The sequence below is a fragment of the Prionailurus bengalensis genome, chromosome E4 (genome assembly GCF_016509475.1).
Source record: "Prionailurus bengalensis isolate Pbe53 chromosome E4, Fcat_Pben_1.1_paternal_pri, whole genome shotgun sequence".
NCBI lineage: Eukaryota > Metazoa > Chordata > Mammalia > Carnivora > Felidae > Prionailurus > Prionailurus bengalensis.
Window position 1 is genome coordinate 25649264 of NC_057360.1, and position 21922 is coordinate 25671185.

Here is a 21922-nt window from a genome sequence, read left to right on the forward strand (position 1 = left end):
GTACAGCACTTTTATACTCAAATCCTCACTCTCCCACTGTCAAGAAATGGCCTTCATCCTCAAGGGCATGGACAGACTGGGTTTGTTTTTTTTGTTTTTGTCTTTTTGTTTTTGTTTTTGTTTGTTTTGTTTTTTTGTTTTCTGATCTTAAGTGGGTGTAGGAAAGAGATACTGGTCAGGTATCTTTCTGCCCCACAGTATTGTACTCTGTATTGTACACAGTATTGCTTGTACTCTGATTATGCAGAAGATTGTGATGTCTGCATTCTTTATCTCGAGTGATGAACTTCCTCCTCTTCCACACACCTATATCATTGTCAGAGTAACTTTATTCCCTGTACCTCTTGCAATAAATCCAGAACCACTGTGTGCCCAAGGGCCTGACTCATGTTCCCTGTACCTTGCTCTTTACCATCCCTCTATATGAAGACACTTGCCCAGGATGTATTACCTCAGATGCAGCTGGCTATCAACCACTGCCGATAGACTTTTCCTACTTATAAGTATTAGGCATATAGCAAGTGTAATTAAAAAATAAAGTTGATGAACTTATTCACATTAAATATAAATAGCTCACTGAATCTATGTCTGAAAATATTTGCATTTTAACAACAAAGTACACCTTAACATTCCCAAATTCATCTCAAAAAGTGGTTTTTCAAGTTTATCTACTATCCAGTAGAGAGAGATTTGGGGGCAAATGAGGGGCTTTCTTGGTGGGTCCCCAAATCTGTTACAGAGAAATGAAGTGGCCAGGTAGGTACTTAGTATGCGTGTATGTGAGCACATCCCCAAATGTTTACAAATTTTTATTTTCAGGGAGAATATATTTTCTTTCAATATACGGTCAAAGATGTGAGTAAGCGTTCTTAAAAAATACACAAATATTTGTGAGTAACCAAGGCTGTTTCTGGATAATCTACAGTTCATGAACCACTCTACTGCTTCTCTAAGCACTGGACAGGAGCAGAAGAAAGCAGGTCATGGGAGAGAGGGACAGTGTGACCAGAGCATCTCAAAGGCCCAAACACAGAGCTCAGGAGAGTGCACATTCTCACAGGTACATACTAGGAAATATTCACCTTCCTTTTTTGGGCAGAAGTCAGTTTGCTCCCAGTGTACTAGAATGGAATGGAACAATGAGACTCATTACCAAAAGTGTAGGCTCTTGTCCAGAACTTTGAATTCTCTCTGGGAGCAGTGGGCAGAGAGAGATGATAAAAAGAGGTAGAAGTTAGCTTTGTATATGTAGCCTACAACTTGAAGGGCCCTCAATAGAGAGGAGAGCAGTGAGGTCCTGAGTTTTGTCCTCACTCCTTAGGAAGACAGACCTATAATTTCATGGGAAAATTTATAGGGCATATATACCCAGGGCTGTATCTTTTCTCCTATGGACTGTATCAGGCCACAGTGGTCTTTAAGGCCATGATAGTCAATGACTCTCTCCTCTGTCCTTCATGCCCTCCCAGGCATAATAGAATATGGGCCAGGCTGTGGATAATATCCTACGGAGGTTTGCTGAAGATAGTGACTGGTTCCATCTTAACAATTTATGTAGTCTTCTGTCTTGATGATGGGATGGTGTTGATGAACAAGAAGTACCCACCAAGATTTATGTACCCCAAAGAGTGGCAACACCTCACGATGTTCATCCTCTTCACCCTCAATGGCTGTGTAGATGTCATGAGCAAGAACTTGCTACCTCAGAGGTGTGTGGTCCTAGAGAAAGGTACCCTGGTCCTGACCTTCTATGTGCTCCTGCTGCTGTTGATGTCACACGTCCAGGACTCAACCAGGATAGAGCTTCAGATTCATTATCTGCTCATCGTGGTGGTGTTCCTGTTGATGCTGGTGTTGACTATAGAGCTCTGGACTCCTGACACATTTCACCTCTTGCTGATTGAGACTTTTCTGTTTCTGACGATGGGCTCCTGGCTGATACACGGGGGCTTTATTCTGTACAGACCAGTCACTGGCTACCCATGGCAGGATGATGACATCAGTGACATCATGTTTATCACCACCTTCTTCTGTTGGCATGTGATGATCAATGCTTTGTGTCTGCTGGGAATCTATGGAATCTCTTCCTTTTGGCATCATTGTTACCATCCCAGCTTGAAGCTGATGGAATCCAAAGAAGCTCCACATCACAAGGGCACTACAGGACCCCTCTACAAATTGCTGCGGGAAGTGGAACAGTCAGAGAAAGATGACCAGGCTCCTCTCCTTTCAAAGAGCTCTCCCTGAGACAGGGCCTAGAATGCCTGGCACATTGTCCACTCATCTTTTCCCTTGTGTGTTCTCTCAGACATGTGCAATGTACCCTTTTCGGTCCCCAGTGAAGGTAATGGCCATGAAGGAGAGCAGTTGGTCTCCATCTGCTGGTACATCTCCTGCCCTTGATCTTCTAGTTGCTGAGGAGATGAGGAGAGAGGAACCTGAGAAAGAGATGCTGATGGGATTGGTGGGGTGGTAGAGAGAGCACCAGGGGAGTAGGAAAGTGTAAAAGCCATGGGGGGCAGAGGATGCGATAGAAGGGAGGCCTTCAAAGGGAGGAGAGCAGAGTCTAGCAGTCATGCCGCCACCAGCTACTTCTCTAGGATTTTACTCAAGGAATAAAAACTTCTCATAAATCAAAACTGCAATATTGGGTGTTTCTGTTTTCCAGCTTAAGTGACAACACCATGTGGAAACAGATGCAGTACAATTCACTTATCCCACCTCGTTGAAGTGGTAAGAACCTCATATATATTTTTGAATTTGGGTAGATTCATATCATTTCAAATTTTGCACATAAAGTGAAAATCAGTAATTTCATATCACAATTTTTCAAATTTCCATAAGCCAAATTTTCATTAAATGCCACCACATGTCTTATTCCTGACTTCTAATCCAGGCAAAGCAAGCTTATAAGCTACTTGTTTAACTACCACCAGTCCCACCAGCAATCTACTAGATCCTAATTTATTATGTACTACTGTTGTGCCTTTGCCAAATAATAAGGTGTACAATTTAGAAAATGCCAGTGCCGGTCACATATTTAGTACACAGAGTTATTTTTTTACCCAGCATTAAATCTCCTTGCACTGCTACCACCAAGAATTCCTTCTCCAGAAACATTTGTTATGTTCCTTTGACCTGTAACTCTTCAGCAACTCATCTAATTGTGCTTTGTGATTTTGCCCACACTGCTGATACATTCAGCTCTGTCCTATTTCTCATGAGGAAGTTTTGCCTCACTGAAAGGCAGTCTCCTTAAGAATGGAGAATTTGTCATATCCTAGTTACCTAATTTGCTTTGCATATTCCAGGATATAACATTGTCCTCTATGTGGTTGATACTTAAGGAAGTTTCATTTTCTTCCAGAGCCTCCTTTTCCTGTGTCTCCTAAATATAATGTTTGACTGCTCTGTGAACTCTCAGGGAGGCATCTACAGTCTAAAGTCTAAATCATCTAAGCAGTGTGTCCACTCACTTCCTGCTCTGTGTGTAAAATAAAACCTCCACTGACCTATTTGAAAAAGTTTCTCTGTATGTTATTGCTTAGTTTATCTGCATAAGGTACCCCCTGTTGGCTTTCCAGAAGTTTCTACAACTAAGACTCTGCTGGGCTAATTTGCCCAAAGACTCATGGCTGGCCAGAGTCAGGACAGAAACCTAAGCTGGCAGGTCTGAAAGTCAAGTGCCTGCTTCTGTAGCCTGGGCTCCACTGACTTCTCTGCAGAGGAGGGGTTGACTGATCCAGACAAGGAATGGGCAGAAAGTTGGCAGTGAGGATACCCACTGCGCATGAGTAGAACAGTGCAATTACCCATGCCCCTCCTCCTAAAGAGTATGTTTGTCTCTACCCCCTTGGCTCCTTGGGGTATGAAGAGGCTGATAGGCCCTTGCACTTCTGGCTGGGGCTTATATTTCTAGAAACAGGCCAGAGCACAGCCAGGAACAACATGTTTCTTTGAGTATTTCTAATCCTTCTTGTTTCTCCTGTTACACTTAGTTCCTGAGTGCTTTCCCATTAGTTTTCTTTGGGGCTCCCAATTTTTTTATTGCCATTTTAATATAATCATGGTAAATGATGAAGAAATACAGAAAACGACTCATTGGTCTTAACAAGTTATTTGTGCCCCATTTCTAAACTGCTAAGGAAATCTCTAATAATAAATGAATTTCTCCTAACATAATACATCATAAAACATACCTTCCAGGCAACATACTTGCATTTACAGAAATGTTTTTATGTATGTATGTATGTATTTATGTATTAATTGATTTTTATTTAAGTTTATTGATTGATTGATTGAGAGAGAGAGAGAGAGAGAGCGTGCGCGCAAGTGGGGGAGGGGCAGAGAGAGAGAGGGAGAGAGAATCCCAAGTAGGCTCCTTGCTATCAGTGTGGAGCCTCACACCGTTCAATCCTGCAAACTGTGAGATCACGACCTGAGCCAAAACCAAGAGTCAGACATTTAACTGGCTGAGCCACCGAGGCACCCCGGAAACCTACTTAAATTAAATATACTTCTAATCAAAAAATTCTCCATGTTATTTTAATTGAATTCAGTAAACTTATTCTAAAATATATCTGGGAAAGAAACATAGAGAAAACCCTAGGTCTTTTTTTTTCCTAGAAGAAAAAAAATGAGGAATAAATTGCTTTACCAGCTTTCATAATACACTATAAGAATTCAGTCATTAAAACTGTGGTGTAGGAGAAAGCAAGTATCATCATAGAGCCTTAAATCAACATTGTGTAATGTGACAAAGTCTCCAGAAACAGAAATACGTAGTGGAAAAATTAAATACATGTTAAGAATGGGCTCTTCAAAAAATGTGAGGAATATCTGGCTTTGCACTTGGAAAAACAAAACAAACAAATAACAATAGCCTAGTTTGTATCTCATACAACACACACACACATACACACACACACACACACACACACACAATAATAGATAGACTGAAGAAAATAAACATGAGCAAGTAAGCCTAGAAAAATGTTTTGAAGGGATTAAAGGAGGATATTTTATATTAAAAGACATGAACATTTTTCTGGGAAAAAAACTGAAAAGATTACCCATTTTATTTAAATTTACCATAACTAAAAGACATAAGCAAAAGAGATAAAAGAGATACTGTGAAGGATATTTTCAACAAATGGAACAGAGAAAAATAATCTGATGCTCAGAATATACAGAGATGTTCAAACATTAGCAAACAAAAAAGCAACATAATATTAAAAAAAAAACGGGCAGAAGATATAAATGACTATGTCTCAGAAGAACAAATGGGTAATAAATTTTTTAAAAATGTTTTAAAAATTGATTAACCAATTTTGAGAAAAAGCAGATTTTTAAAAAGTAGGATCTTTATTTAATATCAGATTGTCAAAAATTGTCAAAAGTATTAAAGAAATAATACTATCCGTTGCTGGAGACCATGTAGGAAAAAAGATGTAGGGAATTATCATACACTGCAGGTGGCAATGTGAATTGGTCTACGTTTCTTTGAAGTCAGTTTGGCAGAGCGTGCCAGAATTTAAAGTGTACATATCCTTCAACAGACAGCTCCACTTTATGCCGTCTGCAGTAGACATGTGTCATATGAGTCTAACACCATCTTTACACTCATGAAAAGAGCTTCCCAACATTTGAACAATTTCCACTTTATCAGGCTTGCCTTCCTGGTAGATCTTTATTTTTAATTCCTGGTCTCCCTTGTAGCTAGCTAGGGTACAGGCATGTGACCAATTAGACGCACCCACTTAAGACTTCACCTCACAAGTGAGCAATGTAAGGAAACTGGCTGTGCACAGGGTTGCTATTCTGTAGGAGACTAGTGTCAATGTGTGTTTGTCAACACACTGGTCTGCCCTGTAGTTCTGGGGTCAGTGTCAAAAGCAGCGACCTAAGCCCATTTTGACAGTGCAATTCTGAGCATTGGCCCTTCACACTTAAACCTGAAGTCTTTTTCTCCAGCCATCCTAATGATTCTGTGAACTAACTTATCTATTTAAACAAATTCCTTCTCTTAAACTAGCCAGAGTAGATTCTTGTTGTCTATAGCTCTGACACAGTATCTATTCTAGAAATACTCACACATCTATACAAAGAGCATATACAAGAATGGTCACTGAAGTATTTTTTCCATGAGGAACTTTAAATAATAAACTATCACCAGTAGGGAAATGGTTCAATAAATTAGGGAGTACTGTACAGGACTTAAAAAGAACAGGGGAGATCTGTATGTCCTGACAAAAAAGATCTCCAAGATGAAAAAAGCTAACTTCAGAAAATATGGAGCATCTGATCCAGGTTTTGGACACAGTTATGTTCTTGTTAACTTCAGAAGGTCTTAATTCTTCTTCTTACACCTACCAAGAGCAGTCAGGACCACAGGGCAATCGGGAGAGATGACATCCTGATGGTGTGGACACTTGCTTCATTTAACATACTGTGCAGAAAACTCTCTATCCATCTGAATACTAATCCAATTGGATTTTAGCCTATAACTAATGTGACCATGTAATTTACCATTGAAACTTGAACCCTTGAGAAAGAAAAGGCAAAATTAATACTTGTACTGGGACAACAGGTAAAAACCAAACTCCAACAGACACATTGGGATTCTTGGTTACTTTACCTATAACCTAAAAAAGACATACTGTTTATCTTAAGTTTGCCCCTCCAAATCCACCTTTCACTTCCATCCTGCTCTTTCCCAGGTGACTGCCCTGGTCTGTAGCACATCATTATTCCTTACCCTTGACTTCAGGCAACCTTTGGCCAATGACAAGCCCCAACAGGAGGATGGTTAAGAGAATGAGATTAGGGTTTTGGTTTTTTGTTCTTTTTGCTCCTGCCTCTGGGGTCACATCAGGCTGGCAGTATCTTGCCACCATGACACCATCAGTATCCATTTCCTAGACTACCATAACAAGTTACCACAAACTAAGCAGCCTACAACAGAAATCTACAGTCCCACAGTTTGGCATGCCAGAAGTCCAAAGTCAAGGTGAAGGCAGTGTTGAGTCCTTCTGGAGGATCTGAGGGAGAATCTGTCACATGTCTCTCCCTCAGCTTCTGATGACTGCTGGCAGCCCTTGGCATTCCTTAGCTTGTAGATACATCATTCCAAGCTCTGCTTCCATCTTTACATTGTCTTCTCCTCTGTGTGTTTCTGTGTCTCAAATATTCCTCAGACTTTCTCTTATAAGGTTACCTGTCATTGGATTTATACCCTACCCTAAAACCAAGATGATTTCATCTCAAGATTGTTACCTTAATTATATCCACAAAGATGCTTTTGTCAAATAAGGTCACATTCACAGGGTCCTGAGGGTTAGGACTTGGAAGTATCTTTTTAGGAGTGACCATTCAACCCACTACACAGTCCTAGCATATGCCAGAACTTCTCCTACTTAGGTACTTTGGTGCCTAGAGGTAATAACAGCTCCTACTGTTACTCAGCTCTCTCTTGGGATCTCCTTGCACCCTGCACACATATATATAAGAAGCACCTTTTATTAAACCTTTCTTGAACTATCCCAGTGTGTGTGGCCATCTATTTCCTAGTGGGACCCTATCTGAAACATCAGTGAAGTAAGTGTACAGGAGGCCAGAATCCTTAAATACAATTCTCCTTCCAGATATCTGGAACAGTGACAAGAGAAAAACTACAACCAAATTTCACAAAAGTGAACATATAATGAAGGAGACTAATTTCCAAACATGTGGGTAATAATTAAGGGGGTCTTCCAACTTCAATCAAGACAACCAAAGGATTTAATTAATGTATTCAAAAATCCTAAATAGCCGCAGGAAACAAAATCAATGTACAGAAATCAGTTGCATTTATATACACCAATAATGAAGCAGCAGAAAGAGAAATCAAGAAATAGACCCCATTTACAATTGTGCCAAGAACCATAAAATACCTAGTAATAAACCTAACCAAATATGTGAAAGAACTGTATGCTAAAAACTATAGAAAACTTATGAAGGAAATTGAAGAAGACACAGAAAAATGGTAAAACATTCCATGCTTATAGACTGGAAGAACAAATATTGTTAAAATGTTGATACTACCCAAAGCAATCTACACATTCAATACAATCCCAATCAAAATTGTACCATCGTCCTTCTCAAAGTTAGAACAAACAATCCTAAAATTTGTATGGAACCACAAAAGATCTCAAATAGCCAAAGTTATGTTGAAAAAGAAAACCAAAGCAGAAGGCATCACAATCCTGGACTTTAGCCTCTACTACAAAGCTGTAATCATCAAGACAGTATGGTACTGGTACAAGAACAGACATGCAGACCAATGGAATAGCTAGAGAACCCAGAATTGGACCCATAAATTCATGGCCAACTAATCTTTAACAAAGCAGGAAAGAGTATCCAATGGAAAAAAGACAATCTATTTAGCAAATTATGCTGGGAGAATTGGACAGCAACATGTAGAAGAATGAAACTAGACTACTTTCTTACACCATACACAAAAATAAACTCAAAATGGATGAAAGACCTAAATGTGAGACAGGAAACCATCAAAACCCTAAAAGAGAAAGCAGGCAATAACCTCTTTGACCTCAGACACAGCAATTTCTTGCTTGATGTATCTCCGAAAGCAAAGGAAATAAAAGCAAAAATGAACTATTGGGACCTCATCAAGATAAAAAGCTTCTGCACTGCAAAGGAAACAATCAACAAAACTAAAAGGTAACCAACAGAATGGGCTAAGATATGTGCAAATGACATATCAGATAAAGGGTTAGTATCCAAAATCTATAAAGAACTTATCAAACTCAACACATGAAAAATAAATAATCCAGTGAAGAAATGGGCAGAAGACATGAATAGACATTTTTCCATAGAAGACATCCAGGTGGCCAACAGACACTTGAAAAGATACTCAACATCACTCCTCATCAGGGAAATACAAATCAAAACCACAATGAGATATCACCTCACACCAGTCAGAGTGGCTAAAATTAACAACTCAGAAAACAACAGATGTTGGCAAGGATGTGGAGAAAGGGGACCCTCTTGCACTGCTGGTGGGAATGCAAACTGGTGCAGCTGCTCTGGAAAACAGTGTGGAGGTTCCTCAAAAAATTAAAAATAAAACTACCCTGCAACCCAGCAATAGTGCTACTAGGAATTTATCCAAAGGATACAGGAGTGCTGATTCATAGGGGCACATGTATCCCAATGTTTATAGCAGCACTTTCAACAATAGCCAAATTATGGAAAGAGCCAAAATTCCATCAACTGACGAATGGATAAAGAAAATGTGGTTTATATACACAATGGAATACTACTTGGCAATGAGAAAGAATGAAATCCTGCCATTTGCAACAATGTAGATGGAACTGGATGGTATTATGCTGTTATATAAGTCAGAGAAAGACAGATACCATATGTTTTTCCTCGTATGTGGAACTTGAGAAACTTAATGGAGGACCATGAGGGAAGGGAAGGGGTAAAAATAGTTTCAAACAGAGAGGGAGGTAAACCATAAGAGACTCTTGAATGCAGAGAACAGACTGAGAGTTGATGGGGGAGGGGGGGCGAAAGAGGGAGTAAATGGGTGATGGGATTTGAGGAGGGCATTTGTTAGGGTGAGCACTGGATGTTGTATGTAAGTGATGAATCACTAAATTCTATTCCTGAAATCATTATTACACCATATGTTAACTAACTTAGATTTAAATTAAAAAAATAAATTAAAACAAACAAGCAAACAAACAAAAAACATGTGTGGCCCCATTAGCGGAAGACTGTAACCAAAATGAAACAGGGATCCTAATGAGAATGAGAAGCTTCAGGACCATGAAGTTCCTTTGCTCTAAGTCTATAATTAATTACAAGGCAGCCTTTGTGAATTTAGTTTCCTGAGCCCTAGAAACACTGGCTTGAACAGGGCACATGAGAATAATTCTAGACTTTAAGATACTGAAAGCAGAGAAGGGAGTTGGTTGGGAGAAATCAACTTAACCCCTCAGGTAATTTGTCGCATTAATGTTGATGGACAAGTGTTGAATTTACATGAGCTTCCAGGGTCCTCTTGGAGGCCTGGCAGACAATGTACACTAACTGATTTAGAACAGATAAATCTAAATCTTGTAGGCTTAACACAAAAGAAGGTTATTTCTCCCATACTCATAAGTCTTCTACCTGGTCTTTCAGATGTGACTCCTTTCATCTTGTGACTTTGTCCTTCTCTAGTGCCTCACAGTCCTCTGTATTCAGCCAGCAGATATGGAAAAAGAAAAGGTGAGGAATAGGAGGAAGTTTCTATAGGTCCTGTCTTGAAATGGTGTACATCACTTCCCCACACATCTCACTGGCCCAAACTCAGTCACTGAGTGGCTGGGAAGTGTGGTCCCAGCAATACTCTACATTGTGGGAAGGGAGCAAGAGTCAGTGTTCAGATAGCTGTATCTCTCACAGGGAAATCTGAGATTTACCATGAGGTTCCCAAATTGCAGAATTAAGATTTCTGAACAAGAGGGAGCAAAGGTTAACTCCTAATTGGGGTATGCATATTCTGGTTTAGAAGAGAAATAATCTATGGAACAAAACAGACTCAAGGTCCTTGAGTTCTATCCTTGGCCATGGGTATGCATTAATAGCATAGTCATAAAGGAATAAACAGGTATAACAGAGGTAAGTTGAGTATATACTTCTACCTTGCCAAAAGTTTCCAGAAGAAAAATAAATTTGCAGCTGTTGAAATGTGATCGTCAAAAAATACCTGAAATCAATTACATAAACTGTGAAACCTAAGTCATAATTATGCAATGAGGTATAAAGCTCACATTTTAGAAAATTTCAAAGAGGAAAATTATAGGCTGGTGTGCCAAGAGAAATAAAGTATATATATCCTTTCAAACAAAGAAATTAGAATGTTGTTTTCCATCTTCTGTGAGCCTTGTTTTGAAAAGTCAATGACAAACCCCAAGGTTTGGTAACTCTTACTAGAAATAAGATGAAAGTTAGGCCCATGAACAATGGGCTATCTCTGACCTTATGCCTATTTTCATGGACCCACTTCCTGTGTTGTTCTGCTTGAGTTCCCAGCCTCCGTCTTTCTTCCTTCCTGTGGTGTATTCTGCCTTGCAGCAAGGTGAGTTGCAATCATTTTTTGTTGTTGTTTATGATGATGTTCCTCATAAACAAAAGGAGGTAAATTAAAAGATGCTTTTGGAAAGCATCATAGTAAAACCCCATGGCTATCAAGAAGTTTATACTATAGTTCTCTAGATGCCATTTTTGACCAGACTTCTATCTCCTCCATAATCTGTTCTTTTCACTAAAACTTTAAAATTCACTCAACATGTCACTCCGTACTGTCTAAATCTGCACAATCCAATATGGCAGCCACTAACCACATATAGGTATTGAGTGCTTGTAATATGGCTTGTCTGAACTGAGATGCACTATGAGTATAAAATATAGACTGGAGTTTGAAGACTTAGCATGAAATGAGGAATCTAACATACTTCATTTTTAATTTTTATATTAATTACTTGCTGAAATAACATTTTAGATACATTGGGTAAAAATACTACTTCATTAAATTTCACCATTTTGTTTTTAATGTGCAAAATTCAAAATTTAAAATTACATGTCATATTTGATTTCTATGAAAGAGAGGTAGTCTAAATAGTTCTCTAATGTCTGTATTGTGTGTGTGTAGAGATGTGTGCCTTCAACTAAATCATAAGCTCTTTGAGGGAAGAACTATGTTATATACTTTTTTATATGCCCTATTATATTCAGTAGAATCCATAGTAGTAGAAAATTCCTCAGGAATTTGAAGACTTTCTTGCTCATTCTAGCATTTTATGCCAAACAGTCGGCAATGGCTGTGCCTGGGGACCCACTAGAATGTGGGGAGGGGGGTAAGGTAGGTCTGTGGTCAAGCAAAATTTCCCTAATGAGACAGCTGTCCAGGTACTCATTGTCCACAGACTCTGGAGCTGTCTGCCAGTTCTGCTAATCATTCACCACCTTTGGCTTCCTTCTCGGCTAGTTGTGGGCAGGGTCTGGTTTGGGACAGGTGATTCCTATCTTCAAAGTCTGAGATCAGGATGTCCATGTTTTAATGAACAAAATGTAGTGCTGGTGCCTGGCCAAGGTTGGGGGGGGGGGGGCTGAGCATTCCAGATGGGACCTTAACGGGGGCTACTTGTCCTCATATGTGCCACTTTCAACCTCGCATTGCTGATGGGTCAGTGCTGTTAATCTCCCTTCTCCTCTGACCACTGGCACCTGGCTCACGGCTGCCAGAAACAACTGGGAAGATGAGTGTGGGAGCTGGCCTGAACTCTGCTGCCCCTACTTCATTTGGAACACAGCCTTGAAGTATGAGAAGCAACATTAAAAGTGACTGAATGCAGTTCCCTGGGGCCTGTGGACCATGCACACCCCAGCCAGTCCTCCTATTACTTAGGGGAGTGATGAACCCTGTGTTTCTCCCCAGAGCAAATCCAAAAACCAAAGAGAATCCCTGGGGTCCCCTCCTCCCTTACTCACCTCAGATGTGTCATGCACCTTTTCCCTTTGAATCTCCTTCCTCTGAGCATTGAGCTCTACCATTCTCTCCAAGCGTTTTGTTAATTCACCAAAAGAGAGAAAGAAACAGGAGATAAACAGGCTTACTCTGTGTGACAACAGGCATGCTCTTTTATTTCCACATCAGTAGAAAACTCAGTTCAAAATTCAATTTTTTTTTCACATAAGAGGTATGACATACAGCAAATGAAGAGAGAACTGGAATTAGAACCCAGATTTATGACTCCCAGTCGATGCATTTTCCACTTCCTTAGGCTTCCTTCTTAAAACTGCATTTCTAAACTTCATTGGTGGCAATGGTCACTTCCAGATTATAAGATTAAAGAACATTTTTAAGGTTGTTCCTTTGCTTATATATTTACCTGATTTTTCTGACATGACTATACATGAATTGAAAAATATGCCTAAAAATAAATTTTAAAATAAGCAAATCCCTTAATAAAACAGAATTAAGCTTCATTTTTCCAACTTGCCTTTACACTCAAATCTTAGTCCTGCCAAATCTCTCAATAGTAAGAAGCAATCTGAATTATTGCCATCTTCAAGAGCAGAGAGAGAGATTTAATTTTTCTGGAATTAAGTGCACTTGAGAAAGAGTAGGTATTTGGATGGGGGTGAGGGCTCAGAGGCAGTGCTATGACCTGGGTGTAAATTCACCTCCTCTCTTCTAGAGGTGCTGTAGGCATACAGGTGCTGCCTCTCTTCCCCACAACTATGCTTGTACTCTGAGGATTGATGGCAGAAGACTGTGATGTCAGCATGGTTCATGCTGAGTGATGGACTTCCTCTCCCCACTTAGCACAATTGCCACACTCCGAAAAATTCCTATTTCAATACCTCCTGCAATAAACCCAACTCCATGTGTGGACCTAGGGCATGCCTCACATTCCCTGTACCTTTCTCTCCACCATCCTCTCTGCCTTATACTCAGCTCCCTGTTACCCAGTTCCTATACTCTGTCTTGTGAGGTGCATTAGACACTAGTGGAGTAACAGATAAATGAAGCTGATGGGCTAATTTGCACTGAAATACAAACGACCAACACCAATTCACTGGAGTCACGCACTCATCAGTATCTGCATCTGAAGAATTACACCTTAATCCCTTGTATCAGTTAAGAATGAATCAAGGGAGCAAAGGGTATGAAATATGGTTTTCTTATGGATATTAGACCTTATACATTTGTAAAAGAAGTCTACAGAAGGCTGTGGCCTTTCTGCTATGTGATGAGGCCTAAGGTCATTTCAGGTCAATATGGCAGCAGTCAGGAAAAGTATATTGCATGAAGTTAGGGAATATCAAGGACAAACGAAAACAGATGAGAACAAAATTGAGCCCATGTGTGCCTCTCACCACCCCATACTTCAACGGCAAGTGACCTGCAGAAGAAGCTGGTGCCCTTGACATGAAGACAAGCTGAGGGAGCTATAGACCTGGCTGCTGCCCATGCCAAGGAGATGGGCATCAGTAACAGAACACATGAGCTACATGGCAGTGGCGCCTGGCACTCTATGCCTTCAGAGCGTGTTTAGGTTGCAGCTTCACTTCCACCTTCTCATGTATACCTCTCCTGTAGCCAACCCATCCTGAAAATGTCTATAAACAAGGAAATTCCAGAAAATATGGATTAAGCATAGTTAGGATGACACACTACAAAACCACCACAATCCCTGAAAATCAATACCAAAAGATAGCTTTTCAGATCCATTTATCGGCCAGTTGAGATGTTGAAGTAGGGGTGTGGGCATGAATGGAGATCTGAAGAGGAGGCGGTGGTGAAGGAAGCTTTCTTGGTGATCTTTAGAATGTGTCTATAAGAGAAGAGAAAACCCAAGCAGACACTAGGTGTATATTATATGGTCACATATCCAAATGTTTATTATAAATACATGTGTCCAGAAAGGAAACCTTACAGTTGGACCGAAGTTACGTCTGAGAACTGAAGAATACTGTAGGGTTTGTGAGTGCCCAGGCTTCCTCAGGATACCAGAGCAACAACCCCTACCCCCATCCCATGCTCCTCTCCTTGTTTGAGTGCTGGGCAACACAAGGGGAGGGAAGCCATGGGAGAAAGGGACAGGTGTGAACAGAAGTACATCAAGGGCCATAGAGAGGAGTCTCTAAAATTACATTCACAAGTATTCTTCTTTGGCATAAGTCAGCTCTCAATGTTCCAGAATGGAATGGAACAATGAGGCTTTACTCCACCAAATATGTAGGCTTGTTTCAAGAAACATTTCCTCTGTGTGGGAGCAGTGGGTGGGGTGGGATGATAAAAGTTGGTGGAAGGCAATTCTTTCCAAAGCCCAGACCTTGAAGTAGCCCCGGAAGTTGTGGACTTGCCCAAAATTTGCTCTTCTCTCCTTCATTAGACAGATCTGTAGCTCAATGGGAACCTTTATTGGTCATGTGTACCCAGGGCTGTTTCTAATCTCATATGGACTGTGTCAGGCAATAGTAGTCTCCAAAGCTATGATATTCAAAGACTCTCTCCTGGATCCTTCATGCCATCCTAGGAATAAGACAAGATGGGCCCGGCTATGGAAAATATCTTATGGAGGTTTGCTGAAGATGTTGGCTGGCTCCATTTTGATAGCTTATGAGATCAGCTGCATTAAAGGAGGGTTGATACTAATGAACAGAGAACTTCCACCAAGATTTATGTACCCCAAAGAGTGGCAGCACCTCACGATGTTCACCCTCTTCACCCTCAATGGCTGTGTAGATGTCATGAGCAAGAACTTGCTACCTCAGAGGTGTGTGGTCCTAGAGAAAGGTACCCTGGTCCTGACCTTCTATGTGCTCCTGCTGCTGTTGATGTCACACGTCCAGGACTCAACCAGGATAGAGCTTCAGATTCATTATCTGCTCATCGTGGTGGTGTTCCTGTTGATGCTGGTGTTGACCATAGAGCTCTGGACTCCTGACACATTTCACCTCTTGCTGATTGAGACTTTTCTGTTTCTGACGATGGGCTCCTGGCTGATACACGGGGGCTTTATTCTGTACAGACCAGTCACTGGCTACCCATGGCAGGATGATGACATCAGTGACATCATGTTTATCACCACCTTCTTCTGTTGGCATGTGATGATCAATGCTTTGTGTCTGCTGGGAATCTATGGAATCTCTTCCTTTTGGCATCATTGTTACCATCCCAGCTTGAAGCTGATGGAATCCAAAGAAGCTCCACATCACAAGGGCACTACAGGACCCCTCTACAAATTGCTGCGGGAAGTGGAACAGTCAGAGAAAGATGACCAGGCTCCTCTCCTTTCAAAGAGCTCTCCCTGAGACAGGGCCTAGAATGCCTGGCACATTGTCCACTCATCTTTTCCCTTGTGTGTTCTCTCAGACATGTGCAATGTACCCTTTTCGGTCCCCAGTGAAGGTAATGGCCATGAAGGAGAGCAGTTGGTCTCCATCTGCTGGTACATCTCCTGCCCTTGATCTTCTAGTTGCTGAGGAGATGAGGAGAGAGGAACCTGAGAAAGAGATGCTGATGGGATTGGTGGGGTGGTAGAGAGAGCACCAGGGGAGTAGGAAAGTGTAAAAGCCATGGGGGGCAGAGGATGCGATAGAAGGGAGGCCTTCAAAGGGAGGAGAGCAGAGTCTAGCAGTCATGCCGCCACCAGCTACTTCTCTAGGCACAAGTGATTGCCTTTTACCTGAAAGTATAATGATTTGTCGCAATTCAAAACTGGAATCATTCAAGTCTTATCCTGATAAAAGTGAGTACTTCAGTTTGCTCACTAAAGTTGCACTGACATGTGGAAGTAATATAAACAACTTATAATTAATTTATACATGTTGAAATTATTATTTTTATACCCCCTCCCATTTTTAAGGATTGCTTTCATTTCAAATCCAAATTCATAAAGTGAGACTTTATTAATGCTTTAACATAGCAATATTTCAAATGTGCAGACTTCAAATATAGAATTCAAATGCTCAGTGCTTTTCCAACTTCATATTTTACTACTCCTATTCCAACCAAAGCTTACCTATTTCACTATCACCACCTTTGCGCATGTAGTTTCCTAGATTGTATCCTTGAGTCATATACTTGGGTTTTGGGGGAGGTTTTTCCTCACCACCTAAAGCATAGACTCCCAAAGGGTAAGGACTTTGCTGTATCCAAGTTACATAATTTCCTATGTATGTGGCAAAAATGTAGTGTAGGTAATGCTTAATAAAGGCTTGTTTGCTTCCAGAATCTCTGCCTACCCGTTGCTTCTAAATGTGTTTCAGGTCAGCCTCAAGGTTCTGTGAACCTTGGGGAAACACCAACAGTACTAAAACCTGAATCATCTCCTTAGTCACGACCCCACTCTCTTCCTCATTCTTGGGGAAATAAAATCCACTAACCTATTTCTGAATTGTTTACTCTGTTAGTGCTTTCTAATCCATAAGGAACTTCCAGAAAACTGAGACTCAGCAGGTTGATTTACCCATCTTATAGCTGGTACAAGGCAAGACAGGAATTTGAGTGCAGGTATGTTTGACTCTAGCCAGTGACTGTGTCCTCTGGGCCACAGTGACTTTGCTAATGGCAATGGTGAAGGAAATGATCCTCAAATTGAAATTGTTTTATTTTTTAGTTTTTTTTTAATGTTTATTTATTTTTGAAAGAGAGAGAGACAGAGTGTGAGCAGGGGAGGGGCAGAGAGAGAGGGAGACACAGAATCTAAAGCAGGCTCCAGGCTCTGAGCTATCAGCACAGAGCCCGACGTGGGGCTTGAACTCACGAGCAGTGAGATCATGACCTGAGCTGAAGCCGGGCATTTAATCAACTTAGCCACCCAGGCGCCCCAAATTGACATTGTTTTAAAAAATAAGAAAGAAAAAAAGGGAGGAAGGGAGGGAGGGAGGAAGGAAAAATGGCCACCCAGAAGGCCCAGCTAGAACAAAGTGGTGCGTGTACATACTCTAGACGCCCCCTACAGTGCGTGTCTCTGTCAGACTTTCTGTCCACCACCCAATACCCCCACCCCAGCCTCCCCTTTGAGTGAGAGTCTGGCCAACTCTCAACTTCTGGCTGAGTCTTAAATTTCTGGGCTCAGATCTGAGTGAGGGCTGAGGATAAGATTTGTTTGTAACCACGTTTTCTGATCCTCGCCATTTTCCCCTTAACTCTTGGGCACTACACCCTTTTCCGTTACCCTTCTTGGGGGACTTTCTCTTTATCTCTTCCACACACTGGTGGGAGATGATGAAAAAGCACAAAACACTGTTAAGCTGCTCTTTTCTAGTCATTTGAAGCCTAATTTTATAATAAACAAATGTCTGGTAATCTGGAGTTGATACTCCCAACATAGTATCTCTTAAATATCCACTGTAGGTAATAAACGTGCATGTTATTAATTTACTGTATTTGAGATATAACACAGAGGCTATCCCCTTGAAGGCCAGTCAGGAAAAAAATTCCCACCCACTCTTAAGCTTGGGGAAGATGTTTGTAATTCTCAAAAATTACACCAGAGGGCGCTACGATCACACCGCCCCAGCCAAGCCTCTGGCTCTCCAACCTGGTAAACAAGTCTTCTCAGAACTGATTTAAAAGAAGGGGGGGGGGGGGGGGGGGAGGAGGTCAGGAAAAACAGAACTAAGTCTAAGTATTGCCCAAGCTTCCAGAGAACATATCTTAGGGTTGTTTGTTTCCCATTAAAATTTGGCATATGAACGTGAAGTAAACAGGGATTCCAATCAACTAATGGGTTAGAGGTGAGGGAGGCAGGACTGTGGATCCAGTTGAGGATATCTCTGGGAAAGGTACCAACTAAAGGACACACTCTGGCCCAAGCAATTTTTTTTTTTTTTTACCACAATGCTAAATTTCCTAGGCTTTTAAAATTAAGCTTCACAACTGTTTAAATCAATCCAGAGAACAGAGAGAGATCCATACATATATTGGGAATAAGGAACAAGATTTATCTATGAAAATTTCAGATTCACAAAATAATGCAACTGGGACAGATTATTAAATATGAAAAATCATCTCCAAAGATTCCTTTAAAGAGAACCTGACATAAAGCATTTTTTTTCCCCTGGTCATCTAGTTACTCACGAAGAATATATTGAATGTCCACCATATATACGGAAGGCACTGGGTGAGCCACAATGTAGGATTCAGAGGTAAACTGGTCGGTCCCCTCACTGAGTCCTTTCCTTAATGGGGACAAGAGGGATGGCAGCGTTGCGGTGGTGGTGGCCCCAGAATGCACCAGCCGAGACCTGAGGACACTGGAGGAGAAACACAAAAGGCTCTCAAGGGAGTCACACCTGTGAAATGCATTAGGCTGCCCTAAGGTGACCTCAGCAAGTGACTACATGTGATAGCAGCCTCCCTCAGCCTCCTCATCTTGTAGCATGATGTGTAGACTAGTTCTAGAATTGCACAGCTTCAGTTTTCTCAGCAAGGCTTATTTTCCATGTTGTTAGCTATGATGAACTTCATTCTTCCCAGCTAGTTTCCTGTTTGACTCAAGATTTAGGATAAGGCTCAAACACACCCAAACTTCAGCCAGAACACGCAATTTGGGAAATGGGGGTGTTCCCTATATTCCAATGATTTTGAGGGGCCTTCAACAAAACGCCTATTAGGCTAAAAAACAAACAGCTGAGACCTGAACTTCTAGTTTCCTATCCGGAGCTTAAGAATATCAAACAATCAGAAAGGACATAAAGAACAATTCCTCTATGTTCAGTGTTTGGTACTGAATTGAGGTAAAACCTAGTCCTTCCTTCTTTCATTATATAGGTGAAACTGGAAAGCTTGGCCAACTGTAGCTTCTCCCCAAAATTTGGTTTAAGAGTAATGACATCAACTTCCAAGGCTGTTTCTTTTGTTCTTGTTTTATTTTGGTTTTAAGATTATATTATAGTCTATTCTTTTGGAAAGAACTGGTGTTGGTTTATTTAAAAAATAATGATAATAAAGGAATTTATAATTTGGGGTTGGGTTTCCAGGGTGTTCCTCAAGCCTGGGTCTTGGCTATGTTTCTTTAGCCTGAGCTAAGAGTTTTGTTGAATGTCTATTAGGGAAAACTAATGTCTATATAGGGACAACTCCATTTCCCAAACTGCCTGTTATGGCTGAAGGTTTGATTATGTTTGAGCCCTACACCAAATCTTGTCTGTAATGAGTGCAAAACAACCATACAGGCCCTAGGAAAGCACTTCCAGATCACTAGATGGAGAATTTTACAACTTGCAGAGTGAAAACGGGTCCTTTGGAAGAGAGAGAAAGAAATTGAGAGAACTCACAGGTAAAGCCCACCCAAGACAAAGCCTTTACTGAAGGTTAGAGAACAACACTGAAGAAATGCTTTCAGTCCCCTGCCTGTTCTGCAGATTTGGAAGGAACAATTTTTACCTGTAATACTGCTCTCCCACTCCACTTACCTGGTGGATGCAACTACCCTACACTAAGAGAGAAAAACCAGACTTCAAAGCACAGGTAATAGAACCCGCAGTTGGCTTTGATACTGGGTGTACCAAGAGATGCAGTAGTTCACGGGTTCAAGCATTCTAATACCCTTTTATGGAGAGGGTGGGAAATGGGGGCGAGTGGCAATTTAGAAAAGAAGGGGGGAGAACAAAGGGCAGCAGACAGAACAAAGTCAAACTTCAGTTTGGAACAGACAGTCCTACTTTTAACTTCTTTAAAAGTACAGTCTGGGTTTCTGGGGGTGAACCAGTTAACTTCATCTGCTTTTTCTTCCCTCGTACTCTTTTAAGCTTCCCTGATCAGTCCTTGGACTCCTTTGAGCCCTAATTGGGTTGGTTTAAGTAACTATGGGGCTGACCAAGGACAAGGCCTCTTGTTCCCTCCTGAAAGACTCAGTGGTCATGTATTACGTTTCTAACCTTCACAAAGTATGCCTCTGGTCACATGAATGGATCAAAGCAAATCCATTTCCATTCTTGGAAAAGCAGCTCAAAGCACATGTTCCCTTGATGATGCCGCTGTCATTTCTGTGTGATCAACAAACATCATTTATTGAACACTCACTCGGGACACCATTGGGGGATAGAAAGATGAATGCATTGCTCAAGGAGGTGAAGATACCTAGCAAATGAAGCAGGTACTCACATAGCAAAACATAATACCATAAGTTTTAAAAACTGCATTCTCTTCCTACTATATGCATCTCAGATGCTGGTGGTGATGAGCCTAGAGGCTCTGGTTTATGCTTAGGCAGTTTGGCATCTGAAAATTAACATCTTTTAAAATAAAAACATCACCTTTCTTCTCCCCCTCCTCAACCATTTAACCTTGAGACTGAGTTAGAAAGTTGTACTTAACGGGGAATAAAAATAATCCAATCTCTTTGAATTACCTTGATCTATAATAATTACAATCACTGTTTTTTAAGTTACTCTATGCATATAGTGTATATGCTATCAGAATTAATCCTTACAAGGTGGCTGATCTCCCTATTTTGTAGGCAAGAAAACTGTGATTTCATGTGGCTAAGAAAGCTAACACAAAGTGGGTAAGAAGTAAAGCCCAGATTTGAACCTGTGTTTGTATGACCTGAAGCCCAGCCTTGAACCACCATACCTAACGCTTCAACACACACTGAAACTTAAGATGTCACATTTGCAAGACACCTTACCCAGTGCAGAATGTCACCTGTCTGAAATATAACAAAATCCCGTTGGAGATGAAAGCTGCATCTGTCATTTAAAAGCATTACAGTGTCAGACACACTCTGGGATGGAAGGATGTTGACCAAAGAAGCCAAGTTATGTGTGTTTGTGTGTGTGTGTGTGTGTGTGGTCACAGCCAACATTTCTTTTCCATATTTGTGGTACAAAATATAACCGCAAGAACAAACTTCTTCCCTTCCTCTTCCAAAGGCACTGAAGCCTACCTTCTCAGTCTTTACACAGAAAAATCTCAAAGTCTCAAATATTGGGGCTCCTAAAAAGATGCTATAAAAGTGAGACACCATCAGGTGGTGAATTTCAGGCAATAAAAATAAAGAAGTCAAGCAAGGAGCACAGGTAGCAATGAAAATATCATATATGTGTTGTGTTGAAACAAGCATCCGTTTCAATATTGTATTCACATACCTATTTTCTCAACCATCACAGAAAGGCTGAGAGAAGGAAGGGGTCCCGACTCATTTTCCAGATTAAAAAGAAGGCACAAGGGGCAACTGCATAGTTCAGTCTGTTAAGCCATCAACACTTGACTTCAGCTCAGGTCATGATCTCAGGGTTTGTGAGTTCCAGCCCCCACATGGGGCTCTGTGCTGAGAGTGCAGAGCCTGCTTGGGATTCTCTCCCTCTCTCACTGTTCCTCCCCCGCTTATGCTCTAAAGAAAGAAAGAAA

The 21922-nt window shown here is 41.0% G+C and overlaps 2 protein-coding genes across 2 annotated transcripts; both read left to right on the forward strand.

Annotated features, from left to right (window-relative positions):
- Positions 1-223: 223 nt before the first annotated feature.
- On the forward strand, positions 224-2309 carry LOC122476590 (transmembrane epididymal protein 1-like). Its single transcript, XM_043569468.1, has one exon. The coding sequence runs from the start codon at positions 1342-1344 to the stop codon at positions 2245-2247; it is 906 nt and encodes a 301-aa protein (XP_043425403.1). The 5' UTR covers positions 224-1341; the 3' UTR covers positions 2248-2309.
- An 11828-nt stretch (positions 2310-14137) lies between these two features.
- Positions 14138-16795, forward strand: LOC122476286 (transmembrane epididymal protein 1-like). The gene has a single exon (XM_043568789.1). The coding sequence runs from the start codon at positions 14968-14970 to the stop codon at positions 15871-15873; it is 906 nt and encodes a 301-aa protein (XP_043424724.1). The 5' UTR covers positions 14138-14967; the 3' UTR covers positions 15874-16795.
- The last annotated feature ends 5127 nt before the right edge of the window (positions 16796-21922 follow it).